Below are 27,859 nucleotides of genomic sequence, written 5' to 3'. Positions count from 1 at the left end.
GCCCGCCAAGCTGTCGCGTCGCTGTCACCATCGGCGAGTCTTGCCAGGAATGAGCGCGTATCTGCAGGATTTACGTAGACCCTGTCGCCGGAGTGTCGACCACATGAGCGGAAATCAACTGCGCCGTGGACAAGGCAAACCGGTTTCCCCAGGAACCCACCCACCCCTTCTTTTCTCTTGAGCTTGTCGACAGATCACCATCTTGACAGGGTGGGTGACCGGATGGTGACTGGGCAGCTGCATTCCTCCCTTCATACTTTGTCGATCGGCGACAAATCAGAAATGCGGAGGGCGATCGACTTGTCTTCCCCTCCCCCGTATGACGATGCCGGGGTGCAGTGATTGCCAGCCGATGATGCGGGGAGCCGAGCAGCGCGAATCCACAGTGGAGTCGGCGACGAAGTTAGCGTGCATCCCGCTCTGTGATCATCCAATCTCCTGATCACGACGAGGCATCCAACACGGCATGGCCGAGATAGACGAGTCAGTTCTTCACCCGCGACCCGGTGTCGAGATTGAGTTCCGTTCGGTCGAGGGTTGAGGTGATCGTGGCGACCTGGGTGGCTCTGACGAGGGTGGCTCAAGAGTGGCTCAAGAACCGACGCAGAAAGAGGGACTTACCAAATGCGTTGTTCGGATGATGTTGAAAAATAGAGCTATCCAGAACCACTAACCAGAGTTAATAGGAACGGGCTACCCACGAAGGGTGGCATTCCGGCGTCCGACGCCTATGAGATCATCCCACATGGCTGGGCGAACAAGACCGGAGGGGACACCCTTGCATGATTCGCTCCCTTGGATGGGAGCTCCGTGGTCTACCAGTGTCGATGCGGAGAAGCTGAGAAAGAACCGGCATTGAGGCATGGTGATTCGACGAGACGAAGGCCACGGAGGACACTCGTCCGTTGGAGGTGACGGCGGCGATCGGCAGTCCGTGGGAAGTTGCGTCTCGCCGCCGCTTTGGGCGACCGGCGCGTCAGGTGACCGCGGTTGAGGCCGTCATTTGAAGAAGTATATATACCTCCATGGGCTGCTCCTGATGCTGCCCCTGTCTCGGTCGACGTTTCCACTGGATATCTGGATCTTCAATTCAACCCTGTCTTCTTCATAGATCTCTCTATCTATCTGTTCAACTAGACCTATCAATTGCGCCTTATCCCATCGATACCCTCAACATGTCGCCTCTCATCGAAGCCTCGCGCCCCTTGCTGCGTGCTAGCAACGCCTCCGCCACTCGTTCATTCTCCATTGCTATTCCTGCCCGTAAGGCCGGCGAATTCCTATGGTCTCCCAAGCCTAATGGTTTCCTTGCCGAGTACGTATCTCCTGTCTCTTTCCCTGCCATGCATTGCAGATGTCACTGTCAGTGACGTCACCCGGCAGGGATAGACATTCCATCGCGCATCCTCGTTAACCAATCGTCAGTGTTGAACCGACCCCCCAGCGCGAAACGGCGCGCCAAAACCGGTCAATGCGCACGCAGGAGGCCGACCAGCTGAAAGTCCTGAAACAAAAGATGGCGGAGCAGCGTGGGCATCTGGAGGAGATGGATCGCCACATGTGAGTGTCCTCTACCAACCCTCCACCGGATATATGGTATTTTATATTCTCCTATATATTATTTCTTTATATCTTCTGGGGTTGGCAAGAGGCGCTGACCACACCCACAGCCAAGACTTGGCCAGAGGACAAGCCACCCCGAGATATTAGACCGCATCAATTGTTCTGCGGAGTTGGAATGATTGACTGATTTCGGAGTCGTTCTTTTTTGGTTTCGGTTTCTGTGATGGCTATGTCGGCTTTGCTCCCATTTCCGGGCTTTCTTTGCTTTGTGTTTCGCACCAGGATTGGCCAGACCTCTACCATCATGAGGTGGCTGTCTTACCTATCTGCGCTCCGTCACCAGGGTTCAAGTCCATTGAACGAGCGTCGCAGCGCAACCCATCCTTACCCCCACCAGATTGTCAAGCGGGACCTGATAGTGGCTGGACAAGGGGTACTTTTCGTTCACACTAGAACGATTATACATTTACCCATTTGAGAGGGCGGTGTCATTGAATGATCCGCCATGTCTATCTAGATTTGAATTCTAGCATGTGCAATGATTGACCTTCCTTCAACTTTAACTGAAACTCCAGATTGCCCGTATATATATAATTTCGAGTAAGAATTGGCAGACCAGATCACTGGTGATTTATGCATGCAAATAAAACGTACAGTATATGTTATAAGACATCAAGCATTATTATATCTATATCACACCTAGTATGTACTTCAGCTGCCTTCAGCAGTGCAAACCAGTCTGCCACCATGCATGACTGCCATCCAGTCGATAAGGCAGCCCGACTCCAACCGAACAATCTCGCCAAGAACGCCAGAACAGGCTAGAGCCAAGAAGTCCAGCGCCGGGGAATTCTCGCACGCAGATGGTCTGCCTAAGGCCACAAATATTACGGCGGCTCGCAAGCCTAACCCGAAACGAGCAATGGCACTCGGACTCGGTCGGACTCGGCCTGATTACTATCAATCTCCGAAGGCGTTGTTGACGCAGAGGGCTTGGCGAGGCTAGATGATGATCTCCTTCGTATGTGGACGAACCTAACGACATGGTGACTCACGTTGCACAAATGACTTCTGACTTCGGATGGTTTGCGGGTCTATGTTTACATGGCAGCCTGGATTCCTGCGTTGCTGGTCCTCAAGTAAGCTTTGTTGATACGAGGGTCGATTCCACTGATGTCATGCTGAGAGGATATGACCCCTTCGCTGGAAGGTGTTTCGGTCTGGCCCCGGTTGGATTGATAATGGCCGATATGAACACGGAGTTTCACTAGGCAGTAAGGCAGTAACCTCGGATCGAGACCCGTTCGTCATGCATTGCACGTGGCATATCCCCAACGCTCTGGTGAATTTGTAAGGCGACGATGCCGTGCTTGTCAAGACCCGTCGGAAGAACGGGGAGGCAAGACCCTAAATCCGAGCGGGAGGAGATCTGTCAGATCGCGGTCAGGCCGGACAGACAAGGGTGAGAAGGGGAAGTAAGAAGCCGGATATTCTTAGATTTGGGCGACGGAGAGAAACCCAGCGGAACCGGCTATTGCCGCTGACTCATCGGAACCTTCGGACACTCCAACCCAAAAGTGCTCAGTCGCCGCCTCCCATTGGCCAGGCCATCCGCTGACCAAGCGGAAGTCACGCGGTCGGAGGTCGGAATTTCCAGCGCCGACCGCCCGACGGATCCACGTCTCGCTTCTTCCAGATCGTCGAAACCCACGAGGCCCTCCGCCACACCCAATCATCGTGTCCCCTGCAAGCAAAAAATCTGACACGGCGGTGCCAGGGGATCCTCATCGGCCTGTCTGCCTGGCCCCCGTCGTGTTTTGTTCGCAAACGAGCACATTTCCAGCGTCGTCGGAGATGATGATCCATTATCACCGGCCCCGGGACTCCACTGCCCCCATCGGCGGGAGCCCATCATGTTGATTCTTTGTCCGTTGCGGTGCTCCGCCGGCCAGACTCGTCATTGTTCGGGGCACTAGATACCGCTAGCAAAGAGGTTTGTCAATGGCCGGTGGATCTGCTTCTCTCGGGGCTCGGGCTGGCCCTGAAAACCGTGAAGTTTCAGACTTTCAGGGAGGTCCCCCGACCCACTTGCCATCACATTGTCGCCGGTGCTTATATACCCATCCACGCCCATCTCGCTAGCATGGATTTTCTTCGGCCCCTCCCTCAGATCACTCTTGTTGTCTCTGGCACGCTGGCTCGCAGACACCCGTTTTGCGACCCTTGTCGATCTCGCTAGCAGCCATGGAGGAGAAGGGTGAACACCTCCCCTACCCCCAGGCACCTGCCTCGGAGGGTCGAGATGATACCGATAGCACGGCCACGATCCAGGGAGATGATCCCTCCCCCACCGCTCCCGTTTCCAATGCCAGCAAGGCCAACGAATGGAAACTGATGCCGCGGGTCAAGGAACAGCACGACCGCGAAGTCGAGTCCGGCTTCAAAGGCCGCGAGCTCGGCGTTACCTGGAAGAACCTCAATGTCGAAGTCGTCAGCGCCGAAGCCGCCGTCAACGAAAACTTCTTCTCGCAATTCAACATCCCCCAGCACATCAAGGAAGGTCGCAACAAACCCCCTCTTCGGAAGATCCTCGACAACAGCCATGGCTGCGTCAAGCCCGGTGAGATGCTGTTGGTCCTCGGCCGACCCGGCTCGGGCTGCACCACCTTGCTCAAGATGCTCTCCAACCGAACCCGCGGGTATAATTCCGTGAACGGTGATGTCCGCTATGGCTCGTTGACTGCCAAGCAGGCTGGCGACTACCGCGGTCAGATTGTCATGAACACCGAGGAAGAATTGTTCTTCCCCACCCTGACCGTCGGCCAGACGATGGACTTCGCGACCCGCCTCAAGATCCCGTTCAAGCGGCCGGCCGGCGTCGAGTCCGCCGAAGCCTACCGCCAGGAAACGAAGGACTTCCTGCTCGAATCCATGGGAATCTCCCATACCAACGACACCAAGGTCGGCAACGAATATGTCCGCGGTGTGTCCGGTGGTGAGCGGAAGCGTGTGTCCATCATTGAGTGTCTTGCCACGCGCGGCTCGGTGTTCTGCTGGGATAACTCCACACGAGGCCTGGACGCCAGCACCGCTCTGGAGTGGACCAAGGCTATCCGTGCCATGACCGACGTCCTGGGTCTGTCGACTATCGTCACCCTGTACCAGGCTGGCAATGGTATCTACGACCTTTTCGATAAGGTGTTGGTCTTGGATGAGGGCAAGGAGGTCTACTACGGCCCTATGGCCCAGGCTCGGCCCTTTATGGAGCATCTCGGATTTGTCTGCCGCGAGGGCTCGAACGTCGCCGATTTCCTCAGTGGTGTCACCGTCCCGACGGAGCGGAAGATTCGCCCGGGATACGAGAACCGCTTTCCCCGGAACGCCGACGCCTTGAAGGCTGAGTATGAGAAATCGCCAATTCACAACCAGATGGCCCTCGAATACGATTACCCCGACACCGATCTTGCGCGCGAGCGGACCGAGGATTTCAAAACTTCGGTCTCGGACGAAAAGTCAAGTCGGCTCCCTAACAGCAGCGTGATGACGGTCGACTTCGTGGACCAGGTCAGGGCCTGTATTGCTCGTCAGTACCAGATCCTGTGGGGTGACAAGGCTACCTTCATCATTAAGCAGGTGTCCACCTTGGCGCAGGCTTTGATTTCCGGATCCCTCTTCTACAGTGCTCCTAACAACTCCGGCGGTCTGTTCGTCAAGTCCGGTGCTCTCTTCTTTTCGCTCCTCTACAACAGTCTGCTTTCCATGTCCGAAGTTACCGAGTCGTTCAGCGGCCGCCCCGTCCTGATCAAGCATAAAAGTTTCGCCTTCTTTCACCCTGCCGCCTTCTGTATTGCCCAAATCGCCGCCGATATCCCTGTCCTCCTGTTCCAAGTCAGTATCTTCTCGCTTGTTGTTTACTTCATGGTCGGGTTGGACATGTCGGCGGGCAGTTTCTTCACCTACTGGATTCTTGTGTTCACAACTACAATGGTAAGTTTTCTTCAATCGCTACTGGCGATCTGAGTTCCAGTGCTAATTCGTGAGGTTTTTAGGTTATGACTGCTCTGTTCCGTGCCGTGGGCGCTCTCTTCAGCACTTTTGACGGTGCCTCCAAGGTTTCCGGTTTCCTCATCTCCGCTTTAATCATGTATACTGGATATATGATTCAGAAGCCGCAGATGCACCCGTGGCTCGGCTGGATCTACTGGATTAACCCGCTTGCCTACGGTTTCGACGCTTTGCTGTCTACCGAGTTCCACGGCAAGGTCATTCCCTGCGTGGGTACCAACCTCATTCCCTTCGGGCCTGGGTATGAAGATGCCGCCGGTCACCAGTCTTGCGCCGGTGTCGGTGGCGCCATCCAAGGAAACACCGAAGTCACCGGCGAGCAGTACCTGGCCTCCCTGTCGTACAGCCACAGCCACGTGTGGCGCAACTTCGGTATTCTGTGGGCCTGGTGGTTCCTGTTCGCCGTCGTCACCATCATTGCGACCACCCGGTGGAGGGCCCCGTCCGAGAGCGGCAGCTCCCTCCTGATCCCCCGGGAGCGTTTGGACAAGCACCGTCAAGTTGCTCAGCCGGACGAGGAATCCCAGATCAACGAGAAGGCCAAGAAACCTGTCGACAGCGGCTCCGAGGATGACACCGATCTTGATCAGCAGCTGGTCCGCAACACCTCCGTTTTCACCTGGAAGGACTTGACCTACACAGTCAAGACTCCCTCCGGCGATCGTGTGCTCTTGGACAATGTTTATGGATGGGTCAAGCCCGGCATGCTGGGTGCTCTGATGGGATCCTCCGGTGCCGGAAAGACCACTCTTTTGGACGTGCTGGCTCAGCGTAAAACGGAAGGTACTATTAACGGTTCTGTTCTGGTCGACGGTCGTCCGCTCCCCGTCTCTTTCCAGCGATCCGCAGGTTACTGCGAGCAACTTGATGTGCATGAGCCTTTCGCGACCGTGCGTGAGGCACTGGAGTTCTCTGCCTTGCTCCGTCAACCACGCCATGTGCCCGAACAAGAAAAGCTGAAGTATGTGGATACAATTATTGAACTGCTTGAATTGCACGACATCGCCGATACCTTGATCGGCCGCGTTGGTGCTGGTCTGAGCGTGGAACAGCGCAAGCGTGTCACTATCGGTGTGGAGTTGGTCTCGAAGCCCAGTATTCTGATTTTCTTGGACGAGCCTACCTCTGGTCTTGACGGTCAATCCGCCTACAACACGGTTCGATTCCTGCGAAAGCTTGCCGACGTCGGTCAGGCCGTTTTGGTTACGATTCACCAGCCCTCCGCCCAACTGTTTGCCGAATTCGATACTTTGCTTCTGCTGGCCAAGGGTGGTAAGATGGTGTACTTCGGCGACATCGGTGACAATGGCCATACGGTTCGGAACTACTTCGGTCGCTATGGCGCCCCGTGTCCCGAGAATGTTAACCCTGCCGAACATATGATTGACGTCGTCTCCGGTGCTCTCTCGCAGGGCCGTGACTGGCATCAGGTCTGGAAGGACTCTCCGGAACATGGTAACGCGGTCCGGCAACTTGACCAGATTGTCGGCGATGCAGCGGCCAAACCTCCTGCCACGGCCGACGACGGTTTCGAATTCGCCATGCCTCTCTGGAAGCAGGTCAAGATCGTGACACTCCGCATGTGCGTCGCTTTATACCGCAACGTGGACTACGGCAACAACAAGATTGCTTTGCACATCGGTTCCGCTCTGTTCAACGGGTTCTCCTTCTGGATGATTGGCGACTCCGTCCAGTCGATGCAGTTGCGTCTTTTCACTATTTTCAACTTCATCTTCGTGGCCCCCGGTGTGATCAATCAGTTGCAGCCGCTCTTCCTGGAACGTCGTGACATTTACGAAGCCCGTGAGAAGAAGTCCAAGATGTACTCGTGGGTCGCATTCGTAACCGCCTTAATCGTTTCGGAAATCCCCTATCTCTGTCTCTGCGCCGTGTTTTACTTCGTCTGTTGGTACTACACCGTGGGTTTCCCAAGCGCCTCGGACAAGTCCGGCGCCGTCTTTTTCGTCATGTTGATGTACGAGTTCGTGTACACCGGTATCGGTCAGTTCATCGCCGCCTACGCTCCCAACGCCGTTTTCGCCTCCCTGATCAACCCCGTCTTCATCGGTACCCTGGCTTCCTTCTGCGGTGTGTTGGTGCCGTACCAGCAAATTCAGGAGTTCTGGCGCTACTGGATCTACTGGATGAACCCGTTCAACTACCTGATGGGCAGCATGTTGACCTTCACCATCTTCGACGTCGAGGTGAAGTGCAAGGACTCGGAGTTCGCTCTCTTCGATCCGCCCAACGGCACGACCTGTGGCGATTACCTGTCCACCTTCATGCAGGGCATCGGGTCGCGCATGAATCTCCTCGACCCCGAGGCTACCGAGGGCTGCCGCGTGTGCCAGTACACCATGGGCAGCGACTATCTGTCCACCATCAACTTGAAGGATTATTACTATGGATGGCGCGACGCTGCCATCGTTGCTTTGTTTGCCCTCAGCTCGTACGCTCTCGTGTACGTGCTGATGAAGTTGCGGACCAAGGCCTCCAAGCAGGCTGAGTGATTGGTCAGATTTCTTGCATCATAGCTTTGCTTTTTCTTTTTCTGGATTTTCATTTTCATTTTCATTTTTCTTTTTTTTCTTGTTATCTTTACCCTTCCAAGGACGTGTTTGCTCCTCGCATAGCCTATACTATATTACCCCATCCTCTCCCCCCTTTGTCAGATAGATGGCGATTTGGAGTTTGTGATTCCCCTAGACATGCGGAACGATAGAGATTACGGCACGGATGCGCCTAATGTTAATAGACTTACATAACAAAAATGAACCGGAACATTTTATTTGGGAATCCCATCCCTTGTCTTGTGTCTTTTGTGAACCCCCTCGTTACACAGTCCGACCGAGTGACCCGAGAGCAGAAGCAAGTGGCATGTTTATGAGGTAATTGTTCATCACCAGTCCTCCACTGGGGAGAGAGAAAGAGACGCCCAGCATCCGCCAGTTCCGTCGCCCAGACGCGGATGCCTCGATCGGGCAATACCGAAGGGTCTCGATCGGGTAAAATAGCCGGTTAATCGTGCGGATTATTGATTCAGGTTGGGGTTATTGGATTATTGGCTGATTGGGTGTTGGAGTCGACGTGCTGTTGCGTGACGTGATGGGATGGATCAACGGGACAGACTTTGTACGCTGTAGTGCACAGCACTGTACAACTACATTCCCCATCCACCACTGGGCGGAGAGCTGAGCGGATGGATTTTCGGGATAATCCCTGCCGATCGGTTTCGGGATGGCAGAGCGAGATACTATATATATAGACGGAGGTACGGGCCACGGCTGAGCTGAAGGCCTGACGAAACTCCCACCGTCCCGAATCGCCGGTCGAGCGTTCCGTTCAGCGTCGCAGGATTTGATTTAGTTTCTTCGAGGCGGTTCTGGTCTGTTGATCATGGGATTTGACGGGTGGAGTCCACAGAGCAGCCCTCCGTACTCGTATATTGGCTATGGGCATATTCCTGGACCAAGTCTAACCGCCCACTACTGCGCGACTACCGGGATTCCGTTGGATAGCGCGGCTTTATTTCCTGGCCTCACAGGCTGGGTTTCATGATTTACAGATGGCGAGCGAGAGAGGTCTCCACTCGGCGACTGCTCCAACGCCGATTATATATAGCACGGCGCCAATCAGACGGCAGGGTCGGTCCATGCTGTGCTACCTGGTAGCGCCAGAGTTAGCTAGCTTCCTTTTAGTGAATCATATCCATGTCTTTCCTGTCCGTAGTGCAGCAAGTATAACGCCTCGTTCCGGATTCCGACCGCATTTCCAGGGTTCTGCAAGGGAAGGGGAAAATTCAATTCCATTCTGCTCGAGACCAAAAAAATCCAAACAAGCCACATGGCGCCTGGGACACGGATCTACTGGTCAACAAACGCCCGGTGCCTGGCTGAGTGGCGTTTCAGCGCAAGGTTGGACGGTGGAAATCCCTGACCCGGAGTCTAGAAGCCGAGCCAAGCGATGCCGTGCAGTAAAGGTTTTTCTCGAGGATGGGCGCCACCGACTGGCGATCGACCGTGCGGTGCGCGTGCAGGACGTGATGAATATTGCTACGGCGTATTGTTGTCGATAATCGGGTAGGGAGTTGGATCGAGATCTGCTATGGATCAATAATAATGGAGAGGCGTACGAATGCATCGAGGAGAAGGAATTGTTATTGTCGAGGGTTTGTTTGCCACCGGATCCACTCGTTGCGTGGATGCTGACTGCGTGGCTGCCTGCGTTCTCAGGCTGCCTGTTTGATGGGATTGTCTCCCGCGGACTTCCAGGAGGGACGGTCGGTCTCTCCTTTTCCTTTCTCTAACCTCTTCGTCTCCATCATCAAATCAGTCCGAGATGTCAACCATCTCCATCTCCATCTCCCATGAATTCATCCCGGACCCCCCTGGATGACGTCTCGGCGTCTCGCTGTCTCGCATCCGCAGCCCATCTGCAAATCAAATGATCGTGATAACGATGACCATCCATCCCCGATGGACACATCATGCCCGCTCCACTTGGCTCAACTAGTCGTCTCTTCACAGGCGGGGATCATCGCCAATCGCCCTCTGTCCACTTCCCACCACAATGAGGTCATGGCCTCTCCTTTTGGGGACCCGGAGATTCCCACAATCCGCCGCGGACAAAAGATTAAAAACCCTATCGGCCTATCCTCAGTCCTGCCGTTCTGTCACTCCTTGGATCTTCTTCCTTGGTTACACTCGCGTCTAGACTTCGTTTATTTTCTTTTATCTTTTTTTATCTGCTCATCCTGCCGTTCTAGACCGACTTATTTTTGGTTCGTCCCGTGGTCGCGCCGTTTGGCACCTCGTCCCCCTCGGCCTCTCTCCCCACCCATGGTCCGTTCGCTCGCCGCTTTGTCTCAGCGCCATTGGCTTTCTTATTTTCCGGTTATTTCCAGTTCCTGACTGCGTTTGATTTTTTTTCCTCTTGGATATTATTCCCGCAACCCCCCTTTGGTCTCGTGAAGACCTTTCTTTAGACTACTCGATTTTGATATAATATATGTCCGATTTGTCTTGTATCCTCCCTATTCTTTTGCATTGAAGCGTTAGTGGGTCTGCTGTCGGCTTCACCTCATGTCGCATTCACGCCAGGACAGTGCGTCTTATGGGCTGCTCGGCCATCGCAACAGCGACGAGGAACATGGTTCTCCAGAAAATGGCCCAAGTCGCGAGGAGTCTCCTCCACCTAATTCCGAAAGACCCGCCAACGATGGCGCCGAAGAGCAGCAGGAATCGTCTCGCGCCGGCCGAGTGCGTTTTCAATCGTTCAGTCGCAACAACACCCATGACACTCTGAGTCCAATTGCTCGACCGCCCATGTCGCGATTCAATTCCGACCAGTCCGTTCAGTCTTTTCGATCTATTATCCCGACGGCCGCCCGGTCTACTGACATCTCGGATGCCTTCCGCTCGAATTCATTTGAGCCTGAACCGGCGGAGGAGGCGAGGCACACGCCCAATGCTGGCTCGTCCTTCCCGTCGGATACGTCGGATGACTCGGAATTGAAGAAAGAGAAAGAGGCCCATGAGCACATGACAGCCAAAGAACGATGGCACGCGGCCAGTGATCTGATCCGCCAGAAGACGACGAAACTCGGTGAACGGCTAGGTCGACCCCTCGACGAAGGCGATCCGCTCGGTGCTTCGTTGTTGCCGGATGACCTCGAAGGCGGCATGTCGCAGCGCGAGATGTCGGAGAAAACGCGACACATTATCGACATGCCCACGGGCGACGAAACGCCGACTGCTCCCAGCGCAGAAGCGCACCGTCTCGTTCGCCGCATGACGCAAGGTCAGATGCGCCGACGACGCCCCCGATCGGCCTACATGCGGTCGGGACAGAGCACCCCGGAGGGTCTCGGCCGTCCCGATTCTTGGTACAACTCCCGACCGCGATCGATCAGCGGCGGGGGTATTCTCTCGCAGCTGCTGAAGCTGCAGGCGGGCGCCGCGTCGAGCAAAGACAGCCTGTCTGTGACCGATTCGTCCGATAGTGAATCGCAGATGTCCTCGGGGGCTGCCACGCCGAAGAAGGACAAACTGAAGTGGTACAAGAAGCCAAACCACAAATCGACTGCGTCCCTGGTGGAGGCGTCGATGAATTTGAGTCGGGCCAGTTTGCCCGCCGGGGCCGACGCCATGTCGGTTGCGACGCCCAAGCGAGGCAAGAAGAAGGCACATCAGAAAACACGCCTGGAGGACGAGATCCGCGTCACGGTGCATATTGCGGAGATTCTGGCGCGGCAGCGATACATCATGCAGCTTTGCCGCGCGCTCATGCGATATGGCGCCCCCACTCACCGTCTCGAGGAGTACATGCAGATGACGGCGCGAGTGCTCGAGGTGGATGGCCAATTCTTGTACCTGCCTGGATGTATGATCATGTCTTTTGATGATCCCACGACGCGCACGGCCGAGGTCAAATTGGTGCGTATGGTGCAAGGTGTGGATCTCGGTCGCCTGGCTGAAACGCATAATGTGTATAAAAACGTGGTCCACGATTTGATCGGAGTCGAGGAGGCGATTCAGGAATTGGGTCATATCATGAAGCGGCCGCCGCGATTCAACAAGTGGCTGATGATCCCTGCGTACGGACTGGCTAGTACAGCGGTTGGCCCCTTCGCATTTGATGCGCGGCCGATCGACATGCCCATTTGCTTTCTGCTCGGATCCCTGGTTGGCCTCATGCAGCATGTCCTGGCCCCCAGGTCCGTGCTGTATTCCAACGTGTTTGAAGTTACGGCGGCCGTGCTGACCTCGTTTCTGGCTCGAGCTTTTGGTTCCATCAAGGCGCCCTGGGACGGAGAACAGCAACTGTTTTGCTTTTCCGCTTTGGCGCAGTCTTCCATCGCGCTGATTCTACCGGGATTCATGGTGTTGTGCAGTAGTCTGGAACTACAGTCGCATCAGATGATCGCGGGCTCGATCCGAATGGTCTACGCCATTATTTACTCCTTGTTCCTCGGGTACGGCATCACGGTGGGCACCACCATCTACGGGCTATTGGATGGCGCCGCCACGTCGGAAAAGACATGCAAGCGCCTCGACATATACGGAAGCACCTACGTGCAGCATTTTATCTTCATCCCCGTCTTCGTGGTTTTCATCGCCATCATCAACCAAGCCAAGTGGAAGCAAATGCCGGTGATGATCGTGATTGCCATCTGCGGCTACGTCACCAACTTCTTTAGCACGACGCGGCTCGGCTCTCGGTCCGAGGTGGCCAACACCGTCGGCGCTTTTACGATTGGATTGCTCGGAAATCTGTACAGTCGGCTGTGGCACGGACATGCCGCCACGGCCATTCTTCCCGGTATCTTCGTGCTGGTGCCGTCCGGCCTGGCGTCCAGTGGCTCGCTGATCGCGGGCATCAACTACGCCGATCAGGTGCGCGAAAATCTCAGCAAGGGCAACGGGTCGGCGGTGGACGAGACCAGCCAGGACACGTCGATCGCTAGTCTGGGCTTTGGTATGATCCAGGTAGCGATCGGCATTACGGTCGGACTGTTTATCTCTGCGCTGATCGTGTACCCGTTTGGGAAGCGGCGCAGTGGATTGTTTAGTTTCTAGTGTTTGATTTGTTGATTAGCAGGTACTGCATTTAGATTGTATATTGAATGTTTGGGCGGATAGCGATTTTCAGCGATTGATTTATCATCTGGATGATGTACTATGTATGATATGTGATCTGTATGGAATATGAAGCACAAGTTCAGAGCAGCCCGGTCAGTAAGATTTGTGTACAGAGCGAGGAGTGCACATACTAACTGATCATCGGGTTTGTAATCTACATTGAAAGGCTGACTGAAACAGATCTGTCATAAATCCGCGATGCAGTGATCAGATCGTGAGAAGATAACTGAACGGGGATAAGTCCAATCTCCGCATACATCGGAGTTAGCGCATCCTGAAGGGGCCAGTCATCATATAAATCAGAGAATGACTGTTGGCGTCTCTTGCCTGCATTGTTTTTCTCTCGCTGAACTCGAGCCCTCATCCCTCAACACATCCACACATACCTCCATCAACAATGCCCCAAGGTCGAATCTGGTTCATAACCGGCGCCTCCTCCGGCCTCGGCCTGCAACTTGCCCTCACAGCCTCCCAGCACGGCGACACCGTGATCGCGACCTCACGAGACCCAAGCAAACTCGCCCCTCTAGCAGAACAAAACCCTCTCATCATCCCCAAACCCCTCGACCCAGCAACCGCCTCCCCCGACACCCTCACCACCCTAATCGACGAAATCACCACCGCCCACGGCCCCATCGACATCCTCGTCAACAACGCCGGCTACATCCTCGAAGGCGCCATTGAAGAATGCACCGACGCCGAACTCGAGGCCCAGTTCGCTGTCAACGTCTTCAGCCCGGTCCGCGTCATCCGCGCCGTCGCGCCGTCCATGCGCGCTCGCTCCGCCGGCATAATCGCTAATATCGGCTCCATTGGCGGGTGGAACGGCTCTCCTTCTGCGGGCTTCTACTGCGCAAGCAAGGCCGCTGTCGGCGTGTATACGGAAGCCTTGAAAGCCGAGCTCGCGCCCTTCGGCGTCGACGTTACGTGCATCGAGCCGGGGTATTTTCGGACGGGGTTTCTGACGTCCGGGCATAAGGTTAGTGCTGGGAAGAGGATCCCGGAGTTGGATGTTGCGACGAGGGGGATGAGGGAGGCGCTGGAGGCGTATAGTCTCAAGCAGCCGGGGGATCCGGTGAAGGGGGCGCAGGTGATGTATGAGGCGTTGACGAAGACGGGGCGGTTTGAGGTGCTGAGGGAGGAGGGGAGACACTTGCCGGCGAGGTTGGCGCTGGGGAAGGATGCGCTGGATGCGATTGGGGGGAGCTTGCAGAGGGAGAGGGAGATGTTGGATACGTGGGGAGGTGTGGTTGGGGAGACGGATTGTGCGGATGTGCAGTAGACTATAGAGTCGTGTCTGGTATCATGTCGACTAATGAAACTACTACTGTTGATCAATGGAATTATTACTTCGCGAAATTCATCGAGTGATCACCTGACCAGACATCTCCGATGCATCATCCGGCGGCGGTAAACATCCCATCCGCATCATCTTCGCCATCAGTGCATCCGTCAATTGACTTTGGCTTCACCTCTAGTAATGATAGCCTCTTTCCTACAATCCCTCTCCCGACTCGGACGAACATGGAAACCGCTCAACTTCTCAAATCCTCACTTCGCCCGGATCCCACTAAGCCAAAAGATCGAGGAAGAAACCATCCCAGATTATGTCGCTTCTCGATACTATCCTACGCGAATCGGCGAGGTCTTCCGCGATCGATACCAAGTCGTCGGAAAATTAGGATTCGGCGCCAGCTCAACAGTGTGGTTGGCCAGGGATATGCAGTAAACAACCCCTTTCTGAACTTTTTAGTCCAACGAGGCCAACCCCCCAGACTATACTTGCTAAACCAAAGAATGCAGTTATCGACGCTACGTGACCCTCAAAATCTACACCACCTCCAAATCCATGGGCCCGCAACTAGACGACGAGCTCAACATGTACACTCGTATAGCGAGGGGCTCGAACCGCCATCCAGGTCGCGACGCCGTCAGATCCCTCCTGGACTCGTTTGATGCCGACGGCCCGGAAGATCAGCATCGGTGTCTCGTGCACCCGCCGCTGTGGGAGAGCGTGTGGGCTTTTTTGCACCGGAATCCGGTCCGCAGGCTCCCTAAGCCGGTTCTCGCGTTTGTGCTGCTAAGGCTGTTTTTGGGGTTGGATTATTTGCATTCTGAATGTCGGATTGTACATACGGGTGGGTGCTAAGTCTGTTTTTTTTTTTTTTGTTATGGAGAAGGAGGCCCGGAAGACGCTTGATCTGACCTCTGTCGTGGTCTTGTTTTCCAATCCCAATGTCCCTTAAATGGAATCGTCGGGCTAATCCCCTCCCCCTACAGACCTAAAAGCCGACAACATCATGATGGGAATCGCCGACGACACCGTCTTCCACGACTTCGAAGCGCGCGAACTCCAAGACCCGTGTCCCCGGAAAGAGATCGACGGCAGAACCATCTACGTGTCGCGGGACCTCCGAAAGCCCAAGAAATGGGGCGCCCCTGTTCTCTGCGACTTTGGGTCCGCGGTTGCTGGCGAAACCGAGCATGTCGAAGACGTCCAGCCGAATATTTATCGCGCGCCGGAGGTTATATTAGAAGCACCGTGGGGGTATAGCGTGGATATTTGGAATGCGGGGTGTATGGTGAGTGGGATTACTTTCTTATTCTTATAGTGGGTGGGTGTTTGGCTACGTCTTGAGTTTGGTTAACTTGGTGCGCGGTTAGATCTGGGATGTTTTCGAAGGCGAGTCGCTGTTCACCGGGCAGGATCCGGAACTCCATAAGTATAGAAGTCGCGCGCATATTGCAGAGATAATGCGTGTTCTTGGGCCTCCGCCGCGAAGTCTTCTAGAGCGGGGGAAGTCAAGTCATAGGTTCTTTTCTGAGGAGGGTAAGTTTTTTCTGTCCTGTTTCTGTTGTTTAGTTGCGTGTTGCGTTTCCTTCCAGAGACAGCGCGTTACAGACATCCGCTAACTGACTGACTAGGTGAATTCTGCGCTGGCATCCCATTGCAAGACCGGACACCTCTTGAGCAGAGGGAAACGACTCTGACAGGGGAGGATAAAGAGGCATTCCTACGCCTAGTGCGGAAAATGGTACAGTGGGAGCCTGGCAAGCGGAGTTCTGCGAGGGAGTTAGCTGAGGATGAGTGGATTCGTGCGAATTTGTAGATGGGCCTCATATCTAAGGCTTTTACGGCATCTTTTCGGCTTGGTTATCTGAGTACTGAGTTTATACTGAGGTATATAGTATTTACGGCAGCGGGATACAGAAGCTTGATGTGAATGTAGTAATATGGTAAATGAGATGAATAATTGACGGATTATAAACATATACCTGACTGGCTGACAATGCAACTATTTACCTATCTCCCACGTAGTCAATTAGTTGAACTGGCAAGTTCCCTGGGGCCGGGTCTCAGCCTGGGGAGCCTGGGGGTACCACTGAGGCTGGAAGCCGTGGTGACGATGGCGCCAGCCGCCGGTCGACTGGGCGGCCGCGGCAGTAGTCTCCTGCTGGGCGACAGCGGTGGCCTTGGTCTGCTGGGCCTCAACAGTGGGCTGAGCAGCTTCAACGGTGGTCTCCTGGGCAGCGGCGCTCTTCTCCTGGACAACGCCGACGGTAGCCTGAGCGGCCTCAACGGTAGTCTGCTGGGCAGCGACGTTCTCCTGGGCGGCGGAGGTGGCCTCGATAGGGGAGACCTGTCCAACGCTGGTGTTAACCTCCTCAGCGGCGGAGCTCTGCTGAGCAGCGGCGACGGCGGTGGTCTGGGCGACCTGGGCCTTGGTCACGAGGGTGGAAGCCTGGGACTTGACGGAGGTGGTGGCGGCAGCGGCGGCGGCCTTCTTGGTGGTGGAGGACGAAGAGGACGAGGACGAGGAAGAGGAGGATCCGGACAGAGACAGACAGGCGAAGCTGAGCGACTTGGTGCTGGACGAGGAGGATCCGCCGAAGGTGTTGACGGCCTGGGACAGGTCCCAGTCCATCTTGACGTAGGGCCAGCAGATGCGGCCATCACCCATGGTGACCATGTCACCGGCGACGTAGGTATCCTCGCTCTTCAAGGGGCTGCCGACCTTCTTGCCGTCGGAGTCGACCTGCTGGTAGAAAGTGCCGGCGAACTCGCCACGGCAGCCCATGGCGATGAAGTCGCAGGTGGGGTTGGAGATCTCCTCCCAGGTGACGAGGGCGGTGCCGTTGCCGAAGGTGGCGGCGTGGGCGTTGGAGCAGTCGTTGTCGCCCTCGGTCAACCAGGTAATTTGGCTGTCACCGTCCTCGGAGCCGACCTTGGAGGTGGCCTGCTGGCCGACCTGGGTGTACTTGTCGGAGAGCATGGAGATGGCAACGTTGCGGTTGTTGGTGCGGTTCTGGACGGTGGTGTATCCAGCTCCCATCCACTCGTTGTCGGCGACGTCGATGGCGCCACGCGACACCCACGCGAAGATGTAGCGGCTGGACTCGGCGAAGCGGGCCAGAGAGCTGTAGGAACCGGACATGCCTCCCATGGCCTCACCACCGGCACCGTTGGTGGTGTTCTCGTTGGAGATCTTGACGCCGTCGGTGGTCATACCCTGGGTCTTGGTGTTCAGCCAGATGGCGCCCTGGTCCTCAGCACAGATACTGGCGAAGGGAGCCTCGTCGGCCTCCTCGAAGGCAATACCGGTGTTGTGGCTGCATCCCCAGGCGCTGCTGGCGCCAGAGATGGTCTTGAGCGTGCCGTCCTTGGCGACGTACTGGATGCTGTCACCGAAGTGGCCAGCCGCATCACCTTCGTAGTCGGTCACCACGACGTAGGCGCCGTAGAGACCGGCCTTCTCGGAGTAGACCAGGTCACCGTTCATGTCGGGGGAGGCGGCCAGACCCTCGTCGGCGTGGACGTCGGGTCCACCCAGCCAGGTCTTCCAGCTCTGCTTGCCGTCGGTGTAGCGGTAGAGCACGGGCACGGGGGTGTCGCTGGGGGGAGCGTTGGTGGTACCGGAGGGCATAGCCTCGTTGGTGAGCAGGGCGAAACCGTCATCGTGGGCAACGAGACCACCGGCTGGAGATATGGTTAGTCTGTGAGAGCTTCCGCTATAGCAATCCGTTCACAACATACCCTCCTTTCCGCCCTCGACAGTCACCGCCGTTCCCGTGGCCTTGAAGGTGCTGGGATCGAGCTTCTGCACATGCACATCCGTCTCACTGTCGTCCAGGTAAGCCACGTAGGCGGACTTTCCGTTCGGCGAAACAGCGAATGGCGTGCGTCGGTGGTGAGGGTATCCGGTCCAGTAGGCCTCCTTGACGGGGTTGAAGGAGTTGCTGAGAGTCAGCACATCCGGGTGCTTGGAAAGGTTGGATTCGGTCAAAGCTGCGGTCGCGCCCAGCGCGATCGACAGGATGGTAGAAGTAATGAATGCCCCGCGCATGGTGGGTGGTTTCAAAAGGAATGAACGAACGAAAAAGAAAGGAAAAGAACGAAAGGTAGGGGTGCAACTGGCAGTGTATAGTCTGCTGGAGAGGAAAGTGTCTCTGGATCGACGGGATCGACGTTTATATAGAGTCGGCAGTTACGGTTGAGAGGGCATCGTGGTTCCTCCATAATTACGGAGTAGTCTGTCTAGACTCGCCCAGGCAGATGGAAATAAGCCGGGAATTTAGTAGGTGATGGGTCAACGAGACCCGTAATCCTAATCCATAGTCCATAGTCCGGACGAAGTGGACAGCAGACTCCGTAATTTTTACCCAAGAGGGTCAGGTAGAGTGGTTTGATCCATGCCAAGCAGCGGAGAATTTTGGCAGCGTGTTTCACGATGGCATTGTGAGACCCTTAATACATCGAGTTGATATGAGGGCAAGACAGCATGAGACAGAACCCCTGGCTAAGCTAGTGGGTTTGTCTCACATCTCCACTCTCGGCGGTTGATGCTCTGAGAATCGACATCTATTGGACTCATTTTAATTAAGAAGTCATTTAGCTCGAGTTGCGAGTCACGGCACCGGTAGCTGTCATACGCATGTAACCGGAGTTTGCTTCAGTGCTTCCACGATTCGGCTGTATGGCACGCCATGCTAAACTGTATCCCGTAAGGCTGGAGTCTGGGCTCGAGGGCGGAAATTCCCCTGCCTGATTCATGGATCCTACATCTGATACAGTCCGAGCCCCTTAACTAAAAGGCCGGTGCGGGCTGTCATCAGGAGTTCAGCCTGAGTGAACGGATGGGTTGACTTGGTAATGTGATGGTGAGCTTGAGAGATCACAGAAGTCACTTTGACATGCAGGAGTGCAGGAAGTGCAGGAAGTGCAGGTAGAGAGAGAAGAGAAGAAGAAAGAAGGAAAAGAGAAGAGATTCGACTCTCCGAAGGCGCAGGCGGTGAGGCTGATATCGCCCGCAGTCACTTGACTCTTTCTCTCTCTCTCTCTGTGCGACTCTCTCCATCTCTCTTCTCACCCCACTGTCTCATCTTCATCCTCTCCTCTGAGCCTCTACGCAAATAGCTCCACCAACATGACCGTACAACTCCTTGACGGTGGCCTGGGTACGTCCCTGCAAGACCACTATGGCGTCAAATTCGACTTCTCCTCCACCCCGCTCTGGTCATCGCATATGCTCGTCTCCGACCCCTCCACCCTCCTCTCCTGCCAGCGCGACTTCGTGGCCGCCAACGTCGACGTGCTCCTGACTGCAACCTACCAAGTCTCGATCGAAGGCTTTGCGCGCACCAAAACCGCACAATACCCCGACGGAATTCCCCGCCACGCCATCCCCGCATTCCTGCGCACAGCCGTCGAAGTCGCCGAGAAAGCCAAGACCGATCGCACCGCAATCGCCCTGAGTCTGGGTCCCTACGGCGCGTGCATGATCCCGGGCCAGGAGTACACTGGGGCGTACGATGCCGAGCGCAACAGCGAAGAGGGGCTTTTCCGGTGGCATTTGGAGCGGCTCCAGTTGTTCGTCGAGGCCGATGTGATCCATCGCGTGCAGTATGTGACATTCGAGACTTTGCCGAGACTAGATGAGGTTCGGGCTGTCAGGAGGGCAATTCGTGCGGCCGGCATCACGACTCCGTTCTGGATCGCCTGTGTTTTCCCCGGTGAGACGGACGCGCTGCCCGACGGAAGTAGCGTTCAGCAGGTTGTTCGCGCGGCTTTGGAAAATGAGGACGGCAAAGCGACGCCATGGGGTGTTGGCATCAATTGCACTAAGATCCATAAACTGTCCAGCCTTATCGAGAAGTTCGGAAACAGCGTCGCAGAGATGCAGTCTGCAGGTCAGATCCAGGATGCGCCCAGTTTGGTGCTCTACCCGGACGGCACGAACGGGGAGGTCTACAACACTGCGACGCAAGTTTGGGAAAAGAAAGAAAATGCCAGCCATGATTCGGTATGTTTGTTGACCGCCTTATTTCTATCCCTGCTAACGGTCGCAGCGTTCCTGGGAAGTACAGCTGGCGCAGGTCGTGCGGGATGCTCGCACCAAGGACCAGTTCAAATCTTACCTTGTGGGCGGATGCTGCAAGGCATCACACTACGACATCAAAAAGCTGGGAGAGCAGTTCGGGACCGACTAGAGTTACGTCTATGTACAGAATCGGCTAGCATAGGTTAATATACAGATTCTGATCACGGCGATTCGGCGATCAGAAGAGCCAGTTCACGAAGCGTCCCAACGCGCTGGTCGGCGGGCTGGTGTGCTCGATAATTTCGCCTTCCTGCAGACGACCAGACCATAAATCGATGTTGGAGGCGCGGACGAACTGTGATGGTCAGAGCGAGGAACCACTTTGCGCACGGAGAGCGACAAACCTTGGTTTTATGGACGAGTTTCCAGCCCAGAATGGGCACGATGAAGATGGGAATGCCGATGTAGGAAGCGACAAAGTCGGACGTGTTCCAGTTCCCTTTCAGGAACACCGGGAAGCCAGCGACGAGGGTGATAATCGTCGATCCAATGAATCCGACCCAGGCGGCATATGGCTGCAGCGGAGCCATCCAGGGTAGCGTGGTGCGGCTGATACCCTGCGCCTTGAGCCCGGCGTAAAACCGGATGTAACAGAAGCAGAGCGTCGCCCATGCGATCAAGCCGGCGACGGTGCTAAGATTGAGCAGCCAGGTGAAGGCTTGCGAGGCGCCACCCGAACCGAGACCTTATTTTGGTCAGCAACCAAACTTCCAAGTTGGGGAGTCCTGATATACTTACTCAGATAGGCCAGCGGCCCGAACAACCAGGATGCGATGACTGCCACATAGGGCACGCCGTTCTTGGTGACCTTGCCAAAGACCTGCGGGAGTTGACGATCCGTCGTCATGGCGAGAATCATGCGCGATCCGACCCAACAGTACGAATTTCCGGCGGACCAGGCGGAGACGAGAATGCAGGCATTCACAATGGAAGGCAGGGCGCTGATGCCCGCCTGTCGGATGGCAATAACCCACGGAGCACTGTTGGCATTGTCGGAGCCCGACACGAGGGCCGCGTTGCGAGGATCCACGATCATGCCGATGAGCAGCGCGCCCAGGACGTAGAAGAAGGCGATGCGGAAGGTGACGCGACGAGCGGCCTTGGGAATGGCATAGTGCGGATCGACAGATTCGGCGGCGGTGATGACGACCGTCTCGACGCCGACGAAACTGAACGAGGCGTTGACAAACGACGAGAGGAAGCCGAGGAAATGACCCTTGGGGCCCGTGATGCCGTTGTAATTCGTCCAGGGCCCCGGGTTGTGCCAGTACCGGAACCCGATCGTCTCGTGGTTGGGACCACCGCCAGACGTGATGACGATGGACACAATTACCAGACCGAGGAAACAAAGGATCTTGATGGCACCCGCAACGACCTCGGTCTCGCCGTAGAAGCGCACGCTCATCAGGTTAATCGCCAGAATCAAGACCAGGCCGACGGTGATCACCACGGCGGGCGTCAGGTCCGTCCAGAAGGACACGATGACGGCGGCGGCCGACACTTCGGAGGCGATCGCGATCGTATAACAGTAGCCATAGGAGATTGCCAGGGAGAAGCCGACAGCCGGGTCAATAAATCGAGTGGCCCAGTGAGGAAACGAGCCTGCGGTGGGCAGCAACGTCGCCAGCTCGGCGATGCTCTGCATGACGCACCACAACACCAAACCCACCACCAGATACGCCAGCAACAGACCGGCCGGTCCTGCGGTGGCGTAGGCAGCGCCCGTTCCCACGAACAAACCCGTGCCAATACCACCGCAGAACCCGATCATGTTGACCTGGTAGTTCTTCAGGCGGCGCTGCGTGGCACCGCGGCCGCCCACGTTCAGCTGCACATCCTCCTTCAACGCGGGGAGGTCGTCGTCCACGTAGGCCCCGCGATATCCGGCGCCATGCGAGGGCTGGATCTGATCGTCGGTCTTTTCGGAGATCATGATGTCCAAGCGATGCCCATGCAAGCAAGCCGGTAGCCGTTCCCGAGAGGAGAGGGGAGAGGGAGATTTGTCCGAGATGGCAACTGAGGGTTGTTGACAGCTTGGCCGAGATCCAGGACGGATTTTTTGGCTTTTCTTGCCGCCGCATTGCGACATCGGGATCCGCCTTCGCACAACCGATGGGTTTTTCTCCACGCGGCGTGCTTTTCGGACGGCCTCCGAGTCCATTCATGGAGGCGGATGAGGGCTCCACCCGATCCACACTTGCGCTCTGGAGTCAGGCACAGGGACCAGAGAATGATCTCAGAGGGGGTTCGCAGCACAATGGAAGAGCATGGAATTCGAGGGGTGTTCGTAGACCGTATGCATGACACTCATCATGGCTAGACAGGGCTGGACAGCGGCATGGTCTGCGTGGATGGCCTCAACATCGCGATGTCAACACTCCGGACTATATCCGGCTGACTCATCGCATCTCGCCCAGTTGAGTCGCTGGAACAGTGGAAAGCCTCGGCCAAGGGGAACTAGAAGCATGGCAGCCCAGACAGTCATGGCAGTCCAAGAATGCGGAGGTGGAGACAACCTTATGCGCATGCGACCTAGGCAGGAGGAAATCGTGAATCTGGTCAGATTCCTATTTCTGCACTCTCAGAGTACTCCCCTCATCTCGCTTCGAGGCCTCCTCAAGTGATAAGCCACGGCAATGGCACTCTGCAGTATCCTGGCGTTATCACCAACAATACTGTCTTGAAAGCAGTTCCATTGGCCCGTCCGCAGAATGGTTACATTGCCGACTGCATGCGCAGGACATTGCACCCGCCGAACATGACATGCATTCTCACCAGCTGCTCTCAATACCGATCGTAACACCCGGTGGTCGTACCCGGAGTGTATCATTGCGCCAATGGTGAGGCCTGGTCGGCGCCACCGCATACCGCTGCAGAATCCCCGGTTGTTGCACGTAACCCTAAACCGGAGTCCGTAGGCTCTTCAACACCACAACGCCGGCCTAATTTTCGAAATGTAACCGTTGGAAACACCTCGGCACGGCCTGCTTTGCCACGAGGATAGGGTAAAAAGCGCAGCATGCAAGCGCCGTGTAACCTTTCCCCCGCCAGTCCTTATCTTAACCGGGATCAGTGACCAGCCTGATGCGATCATCTGCGTGCCGATCCCGACCACGCGGATGCCCTTACTTCCGCTAGTTACTTGGTATTCCGTACCCTCTTCACGGGCTAAGCTTGCGTTCGTCGTTAGTCGGAGCTACGTTGCCTATCCGTCTGTTCGCGTCGTGCGTTCCCCTGACAGTTGGGTTCGCGACGGTGGGATTGTGATTCGACTCGGAAGGGTTTGGTTGGATCTGCATCCCGAGTGTTACATTCCTCGCTGGTGAGGATGGAATGTTGTCGCTGGCCTTTGCCTGAGGTGTGACTGGCACGGATGATGTGGCGGTTGCTCTTGCAACTTATTACTGGCGTGTTGTTTGGATGAGGTCTATATAAGGGGTTGGATGCCTCTGGTATGAGAGATCCGATCTGATCAGCCCGGACCCGAGCAAGTCTTTTGTCCATCCCTCGCTGTCATGTCGCCTATCAATGCCATTAAGCTGCTTTCCATCGTGTTCCCGCTGCTGCAAGGGGTGCAGGCGGGGATCGATCTGAACGCTGGGAACAATGTTGCTGTCTACTGGGGTGTGTTATTGCTCTGTACACTTGAAGTGACCATGATGCTAATATGTTTGTCAGGTCAGAACTCCTATGGACAGTCGACTGGCGAATATGTCCAGCAGCGTCTGTCATATTATTGCCAGAGTGAGTGAGGCCACCCTAAAGATCTTCCCACGGGGGTTAACATATCCATGCACAGACAGTAACATCGATGTATGCCATCCCTCCCTGGTTTCCGCATTGCACAACACTCACAGCACAGGTCTTCCAAATCTCCTTTCTGACCAGGATCAACGGCGCCGGCGGAGTCCCCGAAGTCAACTTTGCCAATGCTGGTGACAACTGCACGACCTTCCCGGGGACTTCTCTTCTGAACTGTCCTCAGATCGCGTGCGTCTCTTCCCTTTCCTTCCAAGCACCACAAACTAACTCTTGACATGAATACAACAGCGAGGACATCCAAACCTGCCAGAAAGCCGGCAAGACCATCCTCCTCTCCATCGGCGGCGCCACCTACACCGAAGGCGGCTTCACCAGCGAATCGGCTGCCATCGCAGGTGCGCAACTTCTTTGGGAAATGTTCGGTCCCGTCAGCAACAGCAGCAGATCCCGACCCTTCGGCAACGCCGTGATCGATGGCTTCGACCTCGACTTCGAAGCCACTGTCAACAACATGCCCGCATTCGCCAACCAACTCCGCACCCTCTACGCCGCCGACTCCAGCAAATCCTACTATCTCACCGCCGCCCCGCAATGCCCCTACCCCGACCTCGCGAACAACCCGATGCTCGACGGCGCCGTCTCGTTCGACGCCATCTGGATCCAATTCTACAACAACTACTGCGGTCTGCAGTCATACGTCCCCGGCTCTTCGACGCAGAACAACTTCAACTTCGCGACGTGGGATAACTGGGCCAAGACCTCCTCGCGGAACAAGAACGTGAAGGTCTTCCTGGGCATCCCTGGGAATACGCGCGCCGCGGGCTCAGGATATCAGCCACTGGACCGGGTCAAGGAGATCATTGGATATGTGAAAGGGTTTAGTAGCTTTGGGGGCGTGATGATCTGGGATGCGAGTCAGGTGTTTGCGAACGGGGGATTCTTGAGTGGTGTGAAAGGGGCGGTAGGGGCATCGGTGGTCGAGGGTACGGTTTCTCATGGGGCGAGTGAAAATGAGGGGTTTCTGACTTTGGCGAAGGCGGAGAAGCCGTTGGGGACGGGGATTTAGCTGATGTGAGACATCACAGTCCGTAGCTAGGGGAGACAGGGGACAGGAATGCAGGGATAGGATTGGGTTGGTATAGCTAAATGATGGTACAGGTGCCGCCTAGATCCCTTCCCCTTTATATAAGAGTCATGCGTATAGTATTCCTAACCAGTAGCTTTTATTAACTGCAGAGAATTTTTATTCTGTACGACTTTCTAGGATATGCTCAATTATGTGTGCAATTACTAGTGTGAACACGCCAGAGACTCAGATAAACACCGAAGTCCTTGGTCTAATGATTGCTCGGATAGGATATATATCATCAATATCAACGCACCAATAATTCCCTTCAGGTGTGTAACGTTACAAATACTCCATGAAGAGAAAATAAATTCCCTCCAATGGATTTTTCGAGTCCTCAGCGAGCAAAGTTAAGGCCATTTTGTCTCAATTCGATGTTTCTGCCTGAGGCATACAGAGTGTCTCGTGATCCTGTTTGCACTGTTTGCCATGGCGTTATCAATTACGTAATCGGGCTGATTGGCGATTCGTCGATCAAAACAATCGAGTCATCGCATCCCTTCTTCAACAACCATCCATTCTCGCAATATGGCTGGCTCTCTCATCACAGCGGCCCTCCTGGTCGGAGGTGCCTCTGCAGCTCAACTCCCGCTCATCCAACCATCGCAGATCCCCCAATCCCCTCCGGTCTCGATTCCCGCGGGCGAGAAACATCTAGTCAGCTCCGACGCCCTACAGGAGCAGATCGATCCGGACAGCCTGCTCCAGCGAGCCAAGGCCCTCTACCACATTGCGGAGCAGGGCATCGATGAATTCAACCATCCGACCCGAGTGATCGGCAGCAGAGGTATGCTCTAGACCTCTTCCCTATCTCTGTCATCCCTTGCATTCCGTGTTAAACATACCAGGTCACCTCGCGACTCTGGACTACATCTATTCGACCATCGCCGGACTGGGCGACTACTATACCATCTCGAACCAATCTTTCCCAGCTGTCACAGGCAATGTGTTTGAGTCCCGTCTCGTCCTGGGCCATGAGGTGCCCGAATCCGCTCATCCAATGGGATTGACGCCCGGGACGAAGAACAAGCAGCCCGTGTACGGGCCCCTGAAGCTTGTTGCGAACCAGGGCTGCGACAAGTCGGATTACCCGGACCTCACCGGCGCGATCGCCCTGGTTAGCCGTGGCGTTTGTCCGTTCGGCACCAAGTCCGAGCTATCCGGCCAGGCCGGCGCCGTCGCCGCCGTCGTGTATAACAACGAGAAGGGCGATCTGAGCGGAACCCTGGGGGCTCCGTCGCCCGACCACGTCGCTACGTTCGGCATCTCGGACTCCGATGCGGCCCCTTTCATCGCGCAGCTGAAGGAAGGCAAGAAGGTGGACTCGATCGCGTACATGGATGCTACCGTGGACACCATCTCCACCACCAACATCATCGCGCAGACCACGGGCGGAGACCCGGAGAACTGCGTCATGCTGGGCGGGCACAGCGATAGCGTACTCGAGGGCCCCGGGATCAACGACGACGGGTCCGGGTCGCTGACTCTGCTGGAAGTCGCGACGCGTCTGAGCCAGTATAGCGTGAACAACTGCGTGCGGTTCGCCTGGTGGGCCGCCGAGGAGGAGGGCCTGCTCGGCTCGGACTACTACGTGTCCGTTCTGAACGAGACCGAGAACTTGAAAATCCGTCTCTTCATGGACTACGACATGTTGGCCTCGCCTAACTTCGCCTACCAGGTGTACAACGCCACCAATGCCGTTAACCCCGTCGGCTCGGAGGAACTCCGTGACCTGTACACCGAGTTCTACGAGGACCACGGCGTGAACTTCACCTATATCCCGTTCGACGGACGCAGCGACTACGATGCGTTCATCCGCAACGGTATTCCCGGCGGTGGTATCGCGACAGGAGCCGAGGGCGTTAAGACTAAGGACGAGCAGGCGATGTTCGGTGGTGTGGCCGGCGACTGGTTCGATCCTTGCTACCACCAGATCTGCGATACGGTGGATAATCTGAACCTCACTGCGTGGGAGCTGAACACCAAGGTATGTCTTTTTATTATAAAACACATGTCTAGAAACGGCGCTAATGATATGTAGCTGGTTGCCCACACTGTGGCTACGTTCGCACGCTCTTTCGAAGGGTTCCCTGAGCGGACCGGCGTGAAGAGCGCGGCCGTTGAGCCCAAGGAGTTCAAGTACCACGGCCACAAATTGCAGATGTAAGGTCTAGCCGTTTGGTTTGAGATTCCTATTGGGATAATCTGTTCTGCACGTAGACTAGTGACAGTGAGCATTGTTACCGAGTAGATTGAGCTAGTAATTTATTTATATCAGAAGCTTTGGAATCCTCAATTCTCAACTGTAGTCAGTATTACTATTT

The 27,859-nt window shown here is 55.7% G+C and overlaps 12 protein-coding genes across 12 annotated transcripts; 10 read left to right on the top strand and 2 right to left on the bottom strand.

Annotated features, from left to right (window-relative positions):
- The first annotated feature begins 740 nt into the window (after positions 1-740).
- On the top strand, positions 741-1,761 carry P170DRAFT_504743 (uncharacterized protein). The gene is made up of 2 exons (XM_024854223.1): positions 741-1,315; positions 1,426-1,761. Exons 1-2 carry the CDS (start codon positions 1,176-1,178, stop codon positions 1,562-1,564), a joined length of 279 nt encoding a protein of 92 aa, XP_024709134.1. The 5' UTR covers positions 741-1,175; the 3' UTR covers positions 1,565-1,761.
- Positions 1,762-1,764: 3 nt separating this feature from the next.
- On the top strand, positions 1,765-2,132 carry P170DRAFT_431632 (uncharacterized protein). The gene has a single exon (XM_024848079.1). The coding sequence runs from the start codon at positions 1,787-1,789 to the stop codon at positions 2,039-2,041; it is 255 nt and encodes an 84-aa protein (XP_024709133.1). The 5' UTR covers positions 1,765-1,786; the 3' UTR covers positions 2,042-2,132.
- A 1,675-nt stretch (positions 2,133-3,807) lies between these two features.
- On the top strand, positions 3,808-8,138 carry P170DRAFT_343750 (pleiotropic drug resistance protein, ABC superfamily; the record flags this gene model as incomplete). The annotated part of the gene is made up of 2 exons (XM_024843421.1): positions 3,808-5,550; positions 5,613-8,138. 2 exons carry the CDS (start codon positions 3,808-3,810, stop codon positions 8,136-8,138), a joined length of 4,269 nt encoding a protein of 1,422 aa, XP_024709132.1.
- Positions 8,139-9,893: 1,755 nt separating this feature from the next.
- On the top strand, positions 9,894-10,624 carry P170DRAFT_5208 (uncharacterized protein). Its single transcript, XM_024855248.1, has one exon. It carries the CDS (start codon positions 10,020-10,022, stop codon positions 10,536-10,538), a length of 519 nt encoding a protein of 172 aa, XP_024709131.1. The 5' UTR covers positions 9,894-10,019; the 3' UTR covers positions 10,539-10,624.
- Positions 10,625-10,709: 85 nt separating this feature from the next.
- Positions 10,710-13,205, top strand: P170DRAFT_420635 (threonine/serine exporter family protein; the record flags this gene model as incomplete). Its single annotated transcript, XM_024847305.1, has 1 exon — positions 10,710-13,205. The coding sequence occupies one exon, from the start codon at positions 10,710-10,712 to the stop codon at positions 13,203-13,205; it is 2,496 nt and encodes an 831-aa protein (XP_024709130.1).
- Positions 13,206-13,364: 159 nt separating this feature from the next.
- Positions 13,365-14,604, top strand: P170DRAFT_431627 (SDR family oxidoreductase). The gene has a single exon (XM_024848078.1). The coding sequence runs from the start codon at positions 13,666-13,668 to the stop codon at positions 14,548-14,550; it is 885 nt and encodes a 294-aa protein (XP_024709129.1). The 5' UTR covers positions 13,365-13,665; the 3' UTR covers positions 14,551-14,604.
- A 114-nt stretch (positions 14,605-14,718) lies between these two features.
- On the top strand, positions 14,719-16,514 carry P170DRAFT_396773 (kinase-like protein). Its single transcript, XM_024846134.1, has 5 exons — positions 14,719-14,993; positions 15,072-15,406; positions 15,549-15,850; positions 15,933-16,098; positions 16,194-16,514. The coding sequence occupies exons 1-5, from the start codon at positions 14,749-14,751 to the stop codon at positions 16,376-16,378; spliced, it is 1,233 nt and encodes a 410-aa protein (XP_024709128.1). The 5' UTR covers positions 14,719-14,748; the 3' UTR covers positions 16,379-16,514.
- Positions 16,515-16,591: 77 nt separating this feature from the next.
- On the bottom strand, positions 16,592-18,613 carry P170DRAFT_469314 (uncharacterized protein; the record flags this gene model as incomplete). The annotated part of the gene is made up of 2 exons (XM_024852619.1): positions 16,592-18,246; positions 18,304-18,613. The coding sequence occupies 2 exons, from the start codon at positions 18,611-18,613 to the stop codon at positions 16,592-16,594; spliced, it is 1,965 nt and encodes a 654-aa protein (XP_024709127.1).
- Positions 18,614-19,693: 1,080 nt separating this feature from the next.
- P170DRAFT_346326 (homocysteine S-methyltransferase family protein) lies at positions 19,694-20,756 on the top strand (the record flags this gene model as incomplete). Its single annotated transcript, XM_024843560.1, has 2 exons — positions 19,694-20,569; positions 20,616-20,756. The coding sequence occupies 2 exons, from the start codon at positions 19,694-19,696 to the stop codon at positions 20,754-20,756; spliced, it is 1,017 nt and encodes a 338-aa protein (XP_024709126.1).
- A 69-nt stretch (positions 20,757-20,825) lies between these two features.
- P170DRAFT_442074 (putative amino acid permease) lies at positions 20,826-22,580 on the bottom strand (the record flags this gene model as incomplete). Its single annotated transcript, XM_024850437.1, has 3 exons — positions 20,826-20,942; positions 20,992-21,332; positions 21,386-22,580. The coding sequence occupies 3 exons, from the start codon at positions 22,578-22,580 to the stop codon at positions 20,826-20,828; spliced, it is 1,653 nt and encodes a 550-aa protein (XP_024709125.1).
- A 1,582-nt stretch (positions 22,581-24,162) lies between these two features.
- Positions 24,163-25,475, top strand: P170DRAFT_469311 (glycoside hydrolase family 18 protein; the record flags this gene model as incomplete). Its single annotated transcript, XM_024852618.1, has 5 exons — positions 24,163-24,271; positions 24,326-24,391; positions 24,447-24,460; positions 24,510-24,637; positions 24,698-25,475. 5 exons carry the CDS (start codon positions 24,163-24,165, stop codon positions 25,473-25,475), a joined length of 1,095 nt encoding a protein of 364 aa, XP_024709124.1.
- A 568-nt stretch (positions 25,476-26,043) lies between these two features.
- Positions 26,044-27,824, top strand: P170DRAFT_431624 (Zn-dependent exopeptidase). Its single transcript, XM_024848077.1, has 3 exons — positions 26,044-26,322; positions 26,384-27,522; positions 27,577-27,824. The coding sequence occupies exons 1-3, from the start codon at positions 26,064-26,066 to the stop codon at positions 27,700-27,702; spliced, it is 1,524 nt and encodes a 507-aa protein (XP_024709123.1). The 5' UTR covers positions 26,044-26,063; the 3' UTR covers positions 27,703-27,824.
- The last annotated feature ends 35 nt before the right edge of the window (positions 27,825-27,859 follow it).

This window comes from Aspergillus steynii (assembly GCF_002849105.1).
Source record: "Aspergillus steynii IBT 23096 chromosome Unknown P170scaffold_1, whole genome shotgun sequence".
Lineage (NCBI taxonomy): Eukaryota > Fungi > Ascomycota > Eurotiomycetes > Eurotiales > Aspergillaceae > Aspergillus > Aspergillus steynii.
The sequence above is the reverse complement of the archived record's forward strand: the minus strand, read 5'-3'. Positions and strand labels throughout refer to the sequence as shown.

Bases quoted from the DNA above. Each gene is read 5' to 3' on its own strand.
- P170DRAFT_396773 (XM_024846134.1), top strand. From the start codon at position 14,749: ATGATAGCCTCTTTCCTACAATCCCTCTCCCGACTCGGACGAACATGG. The intron at 15,407-15,548 runs GTGGGTGCTAAG...CTCCCCCTACAG, and splicing joins ATGTCGGATTGTACATACGG to ACCTAAAAGCCGACAACATC. The intron at 15,851-15,932 runs GTGAGTGGGATT...GTGCGCGGTTAG, and splicing joins TTTGGAATGCGGGGTGTATG to ATCTGGGATGTTTTCGAAGG.
- P170DRAFT_431624 (XM_024848077.1), top strand. From the start codon at position 26,064: ATGGCTGGCTCTCTCATCACAGCGGCCCTCCTGGTCGGAGGTGCCTCT. The intron at 26,323-26,383 runs GTATGCTCTAGA...TAAACATACCAG, and splicing joins CCGAGTGATCGGCAGCAGAG to GTCACCTCGCGACTCTGGAC. The intron at 27,523-27,576 runs GTATGTCTTTTT...AATGATATGTAG, and splicing joins CGTGGGAGCTGAACACCAAG to CTGGTTGCCCACACTGTGGC.
- P170DRAFT_431632 (XM_024848079.1), top strand. From the start codon at position 1,787: ATGGCTATGTCGGCTTTGCTCCCATTTCCGGGCTTTCTTTGCTTTGTG.
- P170DRAFT_5208 (XM_024855248.1), top strand. From the start codon at position 10,020: ATGACGTCTCGGCGTCTCGCTGTCTCGCATCCGCAGCCCATCTGCAAA.
- P170DRAFT_504743 (XM_024854223.1), top strand. From the start codon at position 1,176: ATGTCGCCTCTCATCGAAGCCTCGCGCCCCTTGCTGCGTGCTAGCAAC. The intron at 1,316-1,425 runs GTACGTATCTCC...ACCAATCGTCAG, and splicing joins CCTAATGGTTTCCTTGCCGA to TGTTGAACCGACCCCCCAGC.
- P170DRAFT_431627 (XM_024848078.1), top strand. From the start codon at position 13,666: ATGCCCCAAGGTCGAATCTGGTTCATAACCGGCGCCTCCTCCGGCCTC.